At 40.3% G+C, this 14406-nt stretch overlaps 1 protein-coding gene and 1 pseudogene across 6 annotated transcripts; both read right to left on the reverse strand.

The window, feature by feature from the left end:
- Nucleotides 1-59: 59 nt before the first annotated feature.
- Nucleotides 60-7806, reverse strand: LOC110759555 (uncharacterized; annotated as a pseudogene). The gene is made up of 3 exons (XR_015833490.1): nucleotides 6519-7806; nucleotides 804-2191; nucleotides 60-572 (listed from the first exon to the last, which is right to left on the reverse strand). The product of XR_015833490.1 is annotated as an uncharacterized LOC110759555 (transcript).
- A 1802-nt stretch (nucleotides 7807-9608) lies between these two features.
- Nucleotides 9609-13322, reverse strand: LOC110759543 (uncharacterized). Of its 5 annotated transcripts, XR_002527136.2 has the most exons (10): nucleotides 13147-13319; nucleotides 12875-13033; nucleotides 12736-12802; nucleotides 12541-12612; nucleotides 11412-11615; nucleotides 11023-11314; nucleotides 10736-10904; nucleotides 10311-10388; nucleotides 10072-10226; nucleotides 9609-9981 (listed from the first exon to the last, which is right to left on the reverse strand). XR_002527136.2 is itself a non-coding variant. In XM_021961616.2 (7 exons), exons 1-7 carry the CDS (start codon nucleotides 13220-13222, stop codon nucleotides 10899-10901), a joined length of 876 nt encoding a protein of 291 aa, XP_021817308.2. In that variant the 5' UTR covers nucleotides 13223-13319; the 3' UTR covers nucleotides 10581-10898. The 5 variants fall into 5 exon arrangements, 1 of the variants encoding a protein (XP_021817308.2); XR_002527137.2 differs by having other exon boundaries at nucleotides 10072-10388; nucleotides 11023-11293; nucleotides 13147-13322; XR_002527135.2 differs by having other exon boundaries at nucleotides 10072-10388.
- Nucleotides 13323-14406: the final 1084 nt, after the last annotated feature.

The following is a 14406-nucleotide window of genomic DNA, read 5'->3' on the forward strand; positions in this document are numbered from 1 at the left end:
CTGGTAAGAGTTTATTATTCTCATAGAAAAAATTATCACCAAACACCAAAATTACATCTCTGAATACTTTTATAAGATATTCGTATTATTTATACAACATGCAAGAGGGTGTTTACCAAAATTCTGTCTATACACAAACAGAGAGTTCAGTTAATTGGTAGCTACATCTAGCCTATACAAATTGAAGGAGATGATCCAAGTTCATATCCTCTCCAAAATGCCTCAACCAAACATAAATTCAGCCCTCTATCTGTCATTCTCTATCTGGGAGAATTCTAGTGCTATAATCTGAGAAGCGTCAAGCATGCTAGGCCTAAATTTTGGATTGGCATGCAAGCATGGAACAGCTAGCTTCAAGATAGTAAAAATTTCATCCAGAACTTTATCTGTGGGTGGTGGAAGGCGACCATCCAGCAATTCCACCGGAATTTTGCCTTCCCTGCTTAATGCTGGTGACAACAAAGACCCTATTAGAATATTATTCGGGTACTGTCCTTTAATCACTTCAAGTGCTAACACTCCAAAGCTGTAGACGTCACATTTCTCAGTCACCTTCAATGTATAAGCAAACTCTGACAAAAGGGTAAACACAAAAGTTATAAATGTCAAATAGTCTTTTAGTTTTCTTTTAAGAGTACAACAGATTAGGTACACAAGAGCTGATCTTATGTCGAATAACGTGGCATGTTATGTGTCAGATTGTCGATCTGAACTATCGTTTGATTAGGTGGATTCTTATTTGAGTGTGTAGTTCAGATAGACAGCCTGACAACATGTCATGGCAGACTTTGACAAGAAATTACCTGGTGCTACATATCCGAATGTGCCTGCAACGGCGGTCCAGTTAGATGAGTCCTGCTCAAGAAGCTTAGCAGTGCCAAAGTCTGAAATGCAAGCCTCATATTCAGCATCTAGCAAAATGTTCTTGCTGGATATGTCTCGATGAACAATTGGCGGGGACACATCAGAGTGCATGTAGGATAAGCCATGAGCCACACCTTTAATGATATTCACCCTTTTACTCCAATCCAATTTACTAGCCTCCTCATCATTGGCCAAGATTGAAAACAAGCTACCCCTTTCAAGGTACTCATAAACCAAAAATGAGTGTCGCGAATGTGAACAGAAACCAAAAAGCTTCACAATGTTTCGATGGCGTATCTCAGTTAATGCCCTTACCTCATTTAAGAACTCCTTTTGGAAGCTCCTCTCACCATCACATGGACTGTGGAGCTTCTTTACAGCTACCAAGTCATCTGAGGGCAGCTTTGCTTTGTAAACCCTTCCAACTCCCCCTCTTCCAATGCAATATGAATCATCAAAATCCTCAGTTGCTTTTATGATTTCTTCATATAACAACTTCCCACCGAAAATCGAAATTGAACGCAGTTCAAATTCTTTGGGGGGCATGTCACATTCTTCTGTTTGTTGACGTTTCTTTCTTCTTAGTAAAGGGATATAAATTCCACATGAAGCAATTATAAGTGCTCCCACCACAGGTGGCACAACTAAGTACACAATTTTGAAACTGACTTTCGAGTTAGGCCTCTTTTTGCTAGGACAGGGCTGCAGACCTTTAGCATTACACAAACCTTTGTTCCCCAGGAATGCAGCCTCTTGAAATGCTTTGTTGTTTGGAATTGGACCCTGTAATTGATTGTATGATATGTCGACAAACTCCAAGCCACGCAATTTATCAAAAGTGCCTGGAATACCACCAGAGAGGTTGTTGTGGGAGAGGTTTAGTGTCACCAAGCTATCCAAACCAAAAAACTCAGTTGGTATCTCTTCATCCAGAGAGTTATAACTCAAATCCAGCACAGACAGCTGAAGTAAAAATCCCAACTGATATGGGGTTTTGTGGCTCAACATGTTATTGCTCAAATTCATGTGGTGCAGATGCATAAAGTTCCCAAGGCTACTTGGTATTGGCAAGCTCAAATTGTTTGTGGACAGGTCAAGATACTCAAGGTCAGTTAGTGATCCAAGTTCTTGAGGTATACCACCAGAAAGTTGATTGCCATTCAGCATAAGCTTCACAAGCAAAGTCAGCCTTCCAAGTTCCATAGGGATCTTCCCAACTAAATGATTTGAAGAAAGATTAAGCAGATGAAGTTGAGTCAAGTTTCCAAGCTCAGGTGGTATGGAACCAGTGATATTGTTCCCTGCAATCTCAACATTTGTTAGTTGTGTTGGAAATTTGACTCACATTAAGGTTGCAAGTGATGGAGGCAGCGACCGGTCGCAAGGTTTGGGCGACCGGTCGTTTTGAAGCAGGTTTAATGTCTGAATCGAAAAAGACGAGCGACCGGTCGCCAGCTATTTGCGACCGGTCGCCCTAGCACAGATTCAATGTGTTTCGACTCTGCCCAAAAGCGACCGGTCGCCAGTTCCTGGCGACCGGTCGCCCAAATCGTGCTGTGACGTTTTCTTACGTGTTTTCAACTGTGTTTTCGAGGGCTATCGCTTTCCACAAGATTTCAGAGGCTTAGTGGGTCACTTCTGAGGTAAAAGAGGGTTGACTACCTGCTGGATAGTTGGGAGAGCACTCATTGCCAATTGTTTGTCTTGCTTTGAAAGATTCACTCTCCATTTTCTGGTGTAGTGGAAGGTGGCTGAAGTGGGAGTTGTTTACTTGCATGATCTGATCTTTAGTCTAAGTGGGAGACTAAAGGAAGGAACGTGGATGACAAGATGGTGCCTTATCTTGTGTCCATTGGCTTGTGTAGGTAATGGGATGAAGTAAGATAACACAAGGGAGAAAACAAGTTGAATAAGAGGAAGTGGCTGAAGCAGAAACAAAGTGTGGTTAATCTCAAGGTGGTCAAGTAGCTGGGTGCTATTGTGTTCAAAAGAGGTTAACTCACCAAGGGAGAACGTGAGTGAGAGCAATCAGTTCAAGTTAGGAGCTGAGTTGGGGTCTTGAGAGTCTAGACACCAAGGAGGGAAACACCAAGGGTTGTGAGAGTGTTCACAAGTGCATCAAAGTGTTGAGCAAGGGGTGTGAGAGAAACGAGAGCTTGGAGAGAGAATAGAGTTCTAAGGGGGTTTTTCTGTGTAAAACCAAAGTTGTAACTTATTCTTTCATGAAGTGAATTTCTCAAGGGGATCACCAAGAGGATGTAGGCAATTGCTGAACCTCTATAAATTCTTGTGTCACTTTATGTTTGGTTGTTGTCTCAAGAGTTTGTGTGTGATTCATCCATCATTGTGTGTGTCACAAAGTCCATCAACAACAAGATCATTAGGGGAGTGAGTGAAATTGTTTTGTCCATTTTTCACAACAAGTGGTATCAGAGCTGTGTTGGAGCAGCAAGTGCTAGTGTGTTGAAGATGGCAAGTGACAAGGAAGCTGAAGGTGGAAGTAGCTCTATGCATCAGAGGCTACCACAATCTGTCAGCATGAAGGTGGAGTTGAAGCCTTTCACAGGGAAGGAGAACTTCACACTTTGGCAAAGGAGGATGAAGTCAGCCCTTACACAACAAAATCTCAGTGTTGTCTTGGAAGGCAAAGAGAAGAAGCCGGTTACCATGACAGATGCGGAGTGGGGTGTGCTAGATGAGTTGGCTAGAGGAGCCATCGAGAACTTCATCTCCGATGAGGTGCTCATCAACGTGATGAAGGACACAGCGCAGCAAACATGGGAGAAGCTCGAAGAGATGTTTGCAGGGAAGTCGCTGACCAACAAGCTCTTCCTCAAGGAGGAACTCCTAAATCTTCGGATGGCGGAGGAAGGAAATCTAATGGAGCATTTGAGCAGCTTCAATAGATGTGTTGCTGACTTGCAAAGAATGGATGTGTTGTATAATACGGAGGATAAGGCACTCATGTTACTAACATCCTTGCCTCCGTCTTATAAGCATTTCCGAACTACACTTATGTTCGGGAAGAGTACTTTGAATTTTGAGGAGGTGGTGCAAGATGTGATGTCGCATCACAGGATGTCTCAACGTTCGGAGGAGAACTCTCAAGATGCTGGTTTGTTCGCAAGGAGTCGTTCAAGCAAGCAAGAAGGCAAGGGCAGCAAAAGGAATACTAAGTCCAAGGACAATGAAGGGTGCTTCGAGTGTGGATCTATGGATCATTGGAGACGAGATTGTCCGGTATGGAAGGAGAAGCTGAGCAAGATGAAGAAAGCTGGAAGTTCAGCCCACGTGTGTGATGAGGACACATGTGATGAACTCTTGACGGTTACGGATGAAAGTAACGGGGAAGTCATGGCAAGTTCTTCGTGTAAGAATTCTTCTTCAAGTTGGATTTTAGATTCCGGGTGCTCATATCATGTGTGTGCAAATAAGTTGATGTTTGACACATATGAGGATAAGGATGCATGCAAGATTATGTTGGGAGACAAAACTACATGTGAAGTTTTGGGCATAGGGACTGTGAAGATCAAGTTGCAAGGTGGTGAAGTTTGGACTCTTAGTAAGGTAAGGTTTGTACCTGCACTAAGAACGAATCTAGTCTCTCTTGGTTCTTTGGATAGAGAAGGTTGTTCTTACAAGGCCAAAGGAGGGAAGCTCATGGTCACACAAGGTTCTGTGGTGGTTATGAGAGGGGAGATTCAACCAAACAACACATACAAGCTTTTGAGTGGTGCAGAGATTTGTACCAAGGAAAAGCAAGCAACAAGTCTTAATGTCAAGGAGCCGGTCCAACATAATGTAGCTGCAAGTGTGCTCAAGAGAAGTTGGGCAAGGAAGGTTAGTCAAGGTTGTATGACTAACGGTTCATCATCAAAGGTGCTTGATTTCAAAGCTGCAGAAAGTGAAGTCAAGATAAGAAATGATGGGGAGGATGTTGTTGAAGAGAAGCTTCTTGCCAAGGTGGTCATGGAAGGGACTCCATTTGAGGTGGAGCTTGACACAAGGGCTGAAGAAGGAGGGCAACAACAACAAACTCACAAAGGGGTTCTACTTGAGGTGGAGTCATCATCAATTGCAAGGTCCGGGCCCAAGGAATCCATCAAACCTTCCCTAGGTTTTGGATGGATGGACCAAGAAGATCCAACCACATTTCGGAGTGCTATAGGGAGCATGAAGCGGGAAAGTTGGAGAAGTGCATTGATGAAAAGAAATGTGTTCTTAAATCCAAGAGCAAGAGGTGCTAAATGGGGATTTAGTGAACAAAGGTTTGGTATGTGGTTTGCATATCAAGGGAAGTCCAAGATTCAAGGTTCCAAGGAGGCAAGGAGCAATGAATTTGGCAAGGGGGAACTCTTTTCTGCACAAGAGGTCCATGTTACTCAAGTTTAGGCTTGGGTGGAGCACCTTCCACCAAAGGTGCATTGAGGCAAGAGGTGTATTGCCATGGTGGAGCTCTTGGAAATTACTAGAACGGTTTCTAAGAGGTTGAAGAGGTTCTAGAAGTCAACAATGGTTCACGGGGTGATTAATGGTTCGCCAAGGTGGAGATTGTTGGAAATTTGACTCACATTAAGGTTGCAAGTGATGGAGGCAGCGACCGGTCGCAAGGTTTGGGCGACCGGTCGTTTTGAAGCAGGTTTAATGTCTGAATCGAAAAAGACGAGCGACCGGTCGCCAGCTATTTGCGACCGGTCGCCCTAGCACAGATTCAATGTGTTTCGACTCTGCCCAAAAGCGACCGGTCGCCAGTTCCTGGCGACCGGTCGCCCAAATCGTGCTGTGACGTTTTCTTACGTGTTTTCAACTGTGTTTTCGAGGGCTATCGCTTTCCACAAGATTTCAGAGGCTTAGTGGGTCACTTCTGAGGTAAAAGAGGGTTGACTACCTGCTGGATAGTTGGGAGAGCACTCATTGCCAATTGTTTGTCTTGCTTTGAAAGATTCACTCTCCATTTTCTGGTGTAGTGGAAGGTGGCTGAAGTGGGAGTTGTTTACTTGCATGATCTGATCTTTAGTCTAAGTGGGAGACTAAAGGAAGGAACGTGGATGACAAGATGGTGCCTTATCTTGTGTCCATTGGCTTGTGTAGGTAATGGGATGAAGTAAGATAACACAAGGGAGAAAACAAGTTGAATAAGAGGAAGTGGCTGAAGCAGAAACAAAGTGTGGTTAATCTCAAGGTGGTCAAGTAGCTGGGTGCTATTGTGTTCAAAAGAGGTTAACTCACCAAGGGAGAACGTGAGTGAGAGCAATCAGTTCAAGTTAGGAGCTGAGTTGGGGTCTTGAGAGTCTAGACACCAAGGAGGGAAACACCAAGGGTTGTGAGAGTGTTCACAAGTGCATCAAAGTGTTGAGCAAGGGGTGTGAGAGAAACGAGAGCTTGGAGAGAGAATAGAGTTCTAAGGGGGTTTTTCTGTGTAAAACCAAAGTTGTAACTTATTCTTTCATGAAGTGAATTTCTCAAGGGGATCACCAAGAGGATGTAGGCAATTGCTGAACCTCTATAAATTCTTGTGTCACTTTATGTTTGGTTGTTGTCTCAAGAGTTTGTGTGTGATTCATCCATCATTGTGTGTGTCACAAAGTCCATCAACAACAAGATCATTAGGGGAGTGAGTGAAATTGTTTTGTCCATTTTTCACAACAAGTTGCAGAGATTTACCCCATTTGTCCGAAATTTCGCCATAAAATTTATTATCGCTTAGATTTATGTAATCTAAGTTTGGATAAACACCAAAGTCTTCAGATATATTTCCAGTGATTTGATTTCCATCAAGTCGGACTCTGTACAAGGTTGTGCAGTTTCTCAAGCTTTTGGGTATTCGGCCTATTAGACTATTGCCATTTGCAGTGAAGTATTGAAGCTTTCCACCTTTGCAGAGGTTCTCTGGCAAATAACCACTTAAATTGTTTCTGGCAACTCGGAACACAACCAAATTCATGAGATTTCCTATGACTTCAGGAATGGAACCTGACAGTGGGTTGTCACGAATGTATAAAACTTGTAACTTGCTCAAATTACCAACTGACAAGGGAATAGGACCACTGAGGTTATTCTCCATTAGATTTAGAACAAGAAGAGACTTCAAGTTTCCAATATTTTCCGGAATAGGGCCTGAAAGATTATTCCGATAGAGTTCAAGCAAGGTAAGGTTTCTCAGGTCACATAAGGAAACTGGGATAGCACCAGAAAGATTGTTGTCGTGAAGGCTTATATTCCTGAGAGATACCATGTTTCCTATGTCTAGGGGAATGGAGCCAGCAAGCATGTTCTCATACATGTATAACAATCTTAACCCTTTTAAGTTCACAAGAGTTGATGGGATGGAACCTGTTAGATTGTTGGTATTCAAATAAAGCTCCACCAAACTTGAAAGGTTCCCCATTTCTAAGGGAACGGAACTATTTAGATAGTTCCTACACAGATCCAAGTAAGCCAGATTGCTCAGATTTCCCACAGAAGCAGGAACTGAACCGTTCAACCGATTACAGGACAAATCAAGATAGACTAGTTTGGAGAGCTGACTGATTTGAGGTGGAATGGTACCAAAGATTGAGTTCATGCTGAGATCAAAATGCTCAAGATTCGGGAACAACAAGAACGAAAATCCAGAGAGCGTACCTTGTAAACCAGACTTAGTCAAGTTTATTTTGATCACACTCATAGCAGTGCTGCAAGAAATGGCAAACCAAGTGCATGGACTTGTTGTGTTGGAAGAGTGCAGAGAAGTCCATGAAGTTAGTTGTGACTGAGGGTCTTGAAGGCTGGTTTTCCACTGCAGAAGCGCACCGGCTTCTTCAAGAGAAGAAGCAGCAGAAGCAACATAACTTGCTGATGAGATGAAAACAAACACAAACGTGATAAAGAAACTTAGAGAGCGTAAACGCTTCTTAGAGGTTGATGTTCCCATGGTGCTTGTCATGGTTTAACATCCCACTGGTATTTGAATTGTAATTCTTCTACCTTCTGTTCCTTTTGACAAATTGACGAAGAGGACTTTATGAACTTCGACCAAATCAATGAATTGCAACTTCGACCAAAAAAAAAAAATTACCTTATGAACTTGGAAAGCCTTCTTTTGTTGTTTTCTAAATTTCTTGTTATTAAGTCCAGTGTCAAGGGTGGCGTGTTTAGTCAACTTCTTATTAAAATAGAATCAAATTTTATATTGGAGCCAGACCAACGAATTCAAAAAAGCATTTACAAATGCCTGAGAAAAACAAAAAAAATCACAAAATCATTACAAATGTGCATGCCTAAAGAAGGAAATTACAGCATATTATATATCCTTCAAATATCCCAAATAACCTTCACCTCCACTCTCCCTCCTTCTCTTCTTGAGTTTGGCAGGCAGACCACCTCACCCGTCCAGCCGAAGACACACACATGGGGAATCCTGCATTTGAGTCGCACAAGGCCCCATTCTAGTGAACTCAAATGCAAAGCCCCCTTGTGCGTTAAACTCAAAACATAATTTGTTGGACAGAAAAATATGATCAATTCCAAAAGGATGACATGATCCTGTTTCTATTTTCTATATCTTTACAAGTCGTCCAAAAAAAAGGACATGTAGCAATGCTGATTATGAAATTATTTAGAAGGACTCAGCATCTATGGGCTAAGACATGACGCAATCTCTCTTATTTTTTTTGTAAATAATTTTTCTTAGTTGCTTATATAATCATTTGCTCCTTTGTCGGTAGGTTAGTTTTCTTTTATTTGTTTTGATCTTGGACAGATAAAGGTTGTTTTATGCTTTTGGGCGTTGGATTGAATAATGTTTATTTTTCTTCTAGCTAGTGACAAATGCCTGCCATTTTACATCTACATCTTAATATTTTTCTTAATATTTTGCTTTTGTTCCTCATATCCAAGCCTGGATTTTTGCTATATGGTCTACATCTTATGATACTTCATCAATTACGTGTCGTTTTCAAACCAAAAACACACAAAAATCCATCTTAACATTTTTCTTGTTATGCAAATATGGACTCAATCAAGTTGGCTAGAGTCGCTATGCTCCCCACTTTACACAGATTATGTTCGTATCATTTTTCTTATTATTGATTTTTTTTGGGGGGTCCTTGTCTCCTCTAACACGTAATCACCTCCGTCATGAAACATAAAAAAGATTTCCCAAGCCAAATCAGTTTTTTTTATAAATAAAGTGAGACAAATATGATATTACATGGATTTTAAGTTGACTTTTGACTAGAGTTAGTTTAAGTTATCCGACCAAAGAAACTAGAAAACAGGCAGACAATTTTGGCCGCATAGCATCAAATGCAAGCTTTAAGATAGCTACAACTGCAACCTCAAACAAGCATGCGCAACTAGGAAGACATTGATTTAAACTTAAACAAATTCCTCAGCTTTGGTTGACGGTGATCCAGATCCATGACCAAGTTACCTTAATCAACTCTGTCGACGATGACCAAGTCATACATCTGAGAGGCTAACTCATCTGAATGGTTAAGACCCAATCATACAAGTGAGTGGGAGTAAACAAGAAATAGATGGAGTTATTTAATATAAAGTGAAAATCAAGTCTCCGAGACCACATTTAATTAAGACAACATTTGGTCATGAACAATGATTACCATCAACCAAGAAATACTCATGGTTCAATCTAAAACTCTATGATTAAAATAAATAAAAGTGAGATAAATGCACGTAACATGTCCAAAATTTGGTTACTTGTCAAAAGACAGTGATTAAGATACTGGTACCGAGACCCAAAATAAGTTCTACAAAATGAAAAGAAAATTGGCATAAGAAAGGCTACAATTACATAACTTATTCAGAAATTATTATACAAGCTTAACTCTGCAGAAAATAAATAATCTTTCACACAGCTGAACAAGTACCTTGCGGCAATATTTACCAGATATACCAATATTGCATCAAGGGCATGACTCAAGAATATGGTCCAGTAACATTTAACTGGTGAAAATCATAACCAAACCCCACCCCTTTTTTCTTCTCTTCCCTAAAAGAACCTAAAAGAGAAAAAGTCAATGTGTTTTTATATAAACCGCATCAGCTACATGCAATGGCAAGTGAATTCCGATCAACTTTTGGCAACAGCATCAACGTTTCCTTTGTAGGAACAAACTTTTACAAACAGTAAAGCAAAATAAGTGTGATCAGAGAAAAGAAAGAACCCCATGGATATTAGACTGAAATCATGAGTTTTATTCTTACCCAACCAGAGTTTCATGACAGCAAAACAGCATAAGACCAGACTGCAATCAGCATGAACATGACAAATTGACATCTACCCTTTGTGTAGTAAAAATAGCACCAACAGCTAGTACAGCAACTCGTCAATCAGCAATGTTCACTCTTCCCGAACACCACTAAATAAGGCCAGTATATGGACCATTGTAAGTAGGAATAAGACCAGACTGCAATCAGCATGGACATGATATATTGACATCTACCATTTGTGTAGTTAAAATAGCACCAACAGCTAGTACAGCATCTCGTCAATCAGCAATGTTCACTCTTCCCGAACATCACTAAATAAGGCCAGTATATGGACCATCGTAAGTATATGAACATAGCACATTTCAATCTAAAGAAAGAAAAACAGATAAAGGTAAAATAACTAAGTGGTATAAATTCAGGTAATTAAAAAAACCTAGAAATAAATATGAGTAATAAGAAATCAAAAGGATAAAATATTTAAAGAGGAAACCAAGCACACAAGCTAAAAAGTTGCAATGTAAAATATTAATAGAAGACTCCCACTGGCAGGGACTGCTAAGGCCATCATAGAAACTACAGCAAACACTTAATATTGTACCAACCCATAAATAAGAATACAAAAAGCTACCATCAAACTTAGATGAGTTAAGAAACTCACTGAGTCCAACAAAGAAATGTTTAACCTTCAACAAAACTGCAGGGCAGTCAAATGTAACATTCAATACGTTGATCATAATATGAAACTCTTCCCCCAACTACGAACGCAGATACAAGGGCTCTAGCCAAAAGTATCATCCCAGGCAACTTTGTATTCGAGTCCATCATTCCTGCAGAACAAAAATAACCACCTAAAAAACCCATGCAGAGACTTATTTATCCAATAAAATGTTGCAATCCAACCAAAGCTAAACAAGTTAAAGGTCTATGTGTGGTGTATGGGCTCACATCAGCATCAGATTTACGAGCGGAAGGACTTGGAGAATCATCACGTCGACCATGTGGTGAAACATCTTTCGGGGTAGGAGAGCGCTCGTTCCGGTTGCGTACATCAGCATTCTCACCCCTTGAAGGTGTCCTACGAGGAGAAGGGCTCCTCCGAGAAGATGGGCTCTTTCGAGGAGATGGGCTCCTCCGAGGTGATAGGCTCCTCCGGGGAGATAAACTCCTCCTGGGAGATAGGCTCCTCCGGGGAGATGGGCTTCTCCGAGATTTAGGGCTATTCCGAGCAGGAGAGGCACTTAAGAATACAGCCATTTTGAATCCAAAAAACACTTTGGTAAGGCACAAAAGTTCATGATAGAAGATTGGGGGGAAAGAGAAACAACATTTTATACCTTCCATATGACCGGCTCCGACTGCGCCGCTCATCATCATATCTACCCCTCTCGCGGGATTTATGATTATCAGGACTTGCACTGCGGCTCCTGCTTCTATAGCGATGCTCTCTTTCACTCCTATGATGCCTGTCACGACCATGTCTCTCCCTACTTCGACTGCGACTTCTCTTGTAATCCTTATCCTTATGTTCATCTCGATACCTGAAAATCTATAGGGTCAGTTGCTGCAGACTAATTTCCACAAATAGACTGGAAAATAAATCGGTAACAGTTCAAGAAGGTCATGTTAGTAGCACACCTTTTCAAAAGCACAAAATTAGTTACAAGTATATTTAGTTGTATCAGCTACAAATAAACACCTCAAACCCATCTAAATTTAGTTCAGTGAGAATAGAAACCGAAGTGGACTGTGCCATTGCAATAATCAAATCACTTAAACACAACATCTTCCACCCATAGCATCATACAGCATAAAGGAGTAGTAAAGACCTGATCCTACTATTCAACACATGAAACGAGCTGTGTTTGGGATCGAAATAAGAGGTGTTTCGAATTTCAGACTGTTGAGCCCACCTGAGCCCTGTTAAAGAGGCCATGGGTCCTCTGGAATTATGCTAGGAACCAAATGATAAAATATAAAAACAGTAATTCATGTACCAAAACAATCCGCACCCCTCAGAAAAAATAAACAGAGAAAGAAAAATGATGTATGGTGTAAGACCCTTGAAAAAAAATAGAAAATTTCACCAAAACCTCAAAAAATATGTAGGAAGATGAAAAACAACAATCTAAGATAAGGATTAATAAATAAAAAGAAAATTTTGATAAGTACAAAGAGACCCTATGCTACAAAAGAATGCCCCTTGAACTGCACATGCTGTGTCCACATCAATGGCAAATGAGAACCATCAGCTGCTAAAATTAAATTCCTAGATGTACTAAAGCAACAGTGGGCTCTGAGTACCAACTCACAAATTATTAAGAAGGAAACTGCAATGGATATACAGTGTTGCAAAAGAACTAGCAACCCTACATTAGACCACAAAGTTTGACATCGCTTTACCCAAATTCTACTTAGGATCAGAATACAACTAATTATGCAATTCTAGCAAAGAAAAAATATCACCTTGGACGAGGGCTGCGGCTTCTGGACCTTGATTTGAGCTTGGAAGATGATTCACTCACCCTACCCTTGTGGCTAGAAATTGAAAAAACAAAACAACAACTTTCAAATTAATAAAACAGCCACTCAACAATGAAAAGACCATAACTTGCAACAAACCAATTGCTCAATACCCATAACATTACACAAAAAACTTACATACGCTCAGCATTGGGGCCGTATTTAGCAAACTGAACCATAATCTCTCTTCCATCGACAACTCTCCCTGAAAGCAAAATCGATTGGTTAATTACAAAACCCTAGCCTCTCCTTATGATTAGAAGAAGAAGAAACTAACCGTCGAGCTTCTCTACGGCCTTTGAAGCCTCGTCTTGATACTTATACCGAACGAAAGCAAATCCGCGCGAATCACCGGTTCTTCGGTCCCTGGGAATGAAGACATCGACTACCTTGCCATACTTGTCGAAGAGCGGGAAGAGATCGTCTGCGGTGGTTCCTAGTAAAACACACACAGAAAAGAGAAAGCAGAAGAAAGAGAGAGATTGTTAGGGTTTTGAACAAGGAAGAACCGAAAAGGGGAACGGAGGAGAAGGGCAAAAAGGTACATACGGAAAGTGATGTTGAGGACAAGGAGAGAGTAGGTGTCTCTGATATCTGGAGGTCCAGATCGTCCGAAGTGCGACATCTCTGAGAGCTTGAAACTGAGAGCGTCTGAGTCTGAGGCTGCGGCGGAGGGCTCGCGCTAGGGTTTGTAATTTGAGATGGGGATTTTGTGAGCAGAGTGAAGGGCTTAAGACATTGACGCTATCTTGACGAATATGCCCCTCTTTTGTTTCTTTATTTACCGCGTTTTTTGCTTTACTTTGTTTACTGTCTTCTAGCCAGTGAACCGGTCTTCTCTCCGTTTTATCCCCTTTCCCGCCAATATGTAGAAGCATCTTTTGAGGGTCGTCGAACTAATCTGTATTTTCTTCACATGCGAGTGGGATACATACAAAACCAGGAATTCAACTTCCAATGTTGGAGGAATTGGACTCTTGGATTGGAGGTGATATTCTAATTTTTAGAAAACTAACTCGTTAAGGAATCCATCTATTTTACCCAATATAACCTCATACAATTTTTAAAATTCCAAATGTATATCTATTTTAACCTAACAACAAGAGTATTTTATTAATCAATTTGGTTTCAATTATGATTCATGGGAATTTAGTAAACAATTTACAAGAAATCAATACAATTCTAACCCCAATTTCATGTTGTTTAATAAACAATTTTAATAGGAATCCGAATTCTAACTCTCATCAATTCAATTCATCCTCATCCGATTACGAATTAGTAAACATGACATAAAAGCTTTTTTGTTTTCTTAAGTTGCAATCCAATCTATGATTCATTTGATTCTTTTCGAGATTTTATAAAGACTTGAAACATCTTTTAACATTTGAAAGATAAATATCATTAAATTGAATTTAAATTATGTATTAACTTGTTTTAAAATATTTGAAGTGAGTAATAATTAAGTCACTCTTTTGTGCTCCAATAGGGAGGACCAAAATATGAGTTTCAGTCCTAAAATTTCATTGGACAAGGTTGGATCCAAACATAAATTTTAGTGCTCAAGGCTCTCATACTCAATTTTTCCTTTTCTTCATTGAATTTCATAGTGGTGGGGTTTCCTTTCTTGTTACATTAGATGGGATCAATTTATTGACTTATCATAATTCTAACTCATTACCCCACTTTTTCTCGCCATTTGAAAGTTGTAAGGACTTAATTAGGAACTAACTTATGACATGTTTACTAATCCGTAATTGCATTAGGAGGAATTGAATTGAAGAGGAGTTGGATTTAGGAGAATTAGATTTT

Source organism: Prunus avium, chromosome 1 (genome assembly GCF_965620075.1).
Source record: "Prunus avium chromosome 1, drPruAviu1.hap1.1, whole genome shotgun sequence".
In the NCBI taxonomy this organism is placed as follows: domain Eukaryota; kingdom Viridiplantae; phylum Streptophyta; class Magnoliopsida; order Rosales; family Rosaceae; genus Prunus; species Prunus avium.

Coding starts and splice junctions, on each gene's coding strand:
- LOC110759543 (XM_021961616.2), bottom strand. CDS start 13,222: ATGTCGCACTTCGGACGATCTGGACCTCCAGATATCAGAGACACCTAC. Junction 12,803..12,874: donor GGCCGTAGAGAAGCTCGACG/GTTAGTTTCTTC, acceptor TTTTGCTTTCAG/GGAGAGTTGTCGATGGAAGA. Junction 11,315..11,411: donor CGGAGCCGGTCATATGGAAG/GTATAAAATGTT, acceptor TGTATTCTTAAG/TGCCTCTCCTGCTCGGAATA.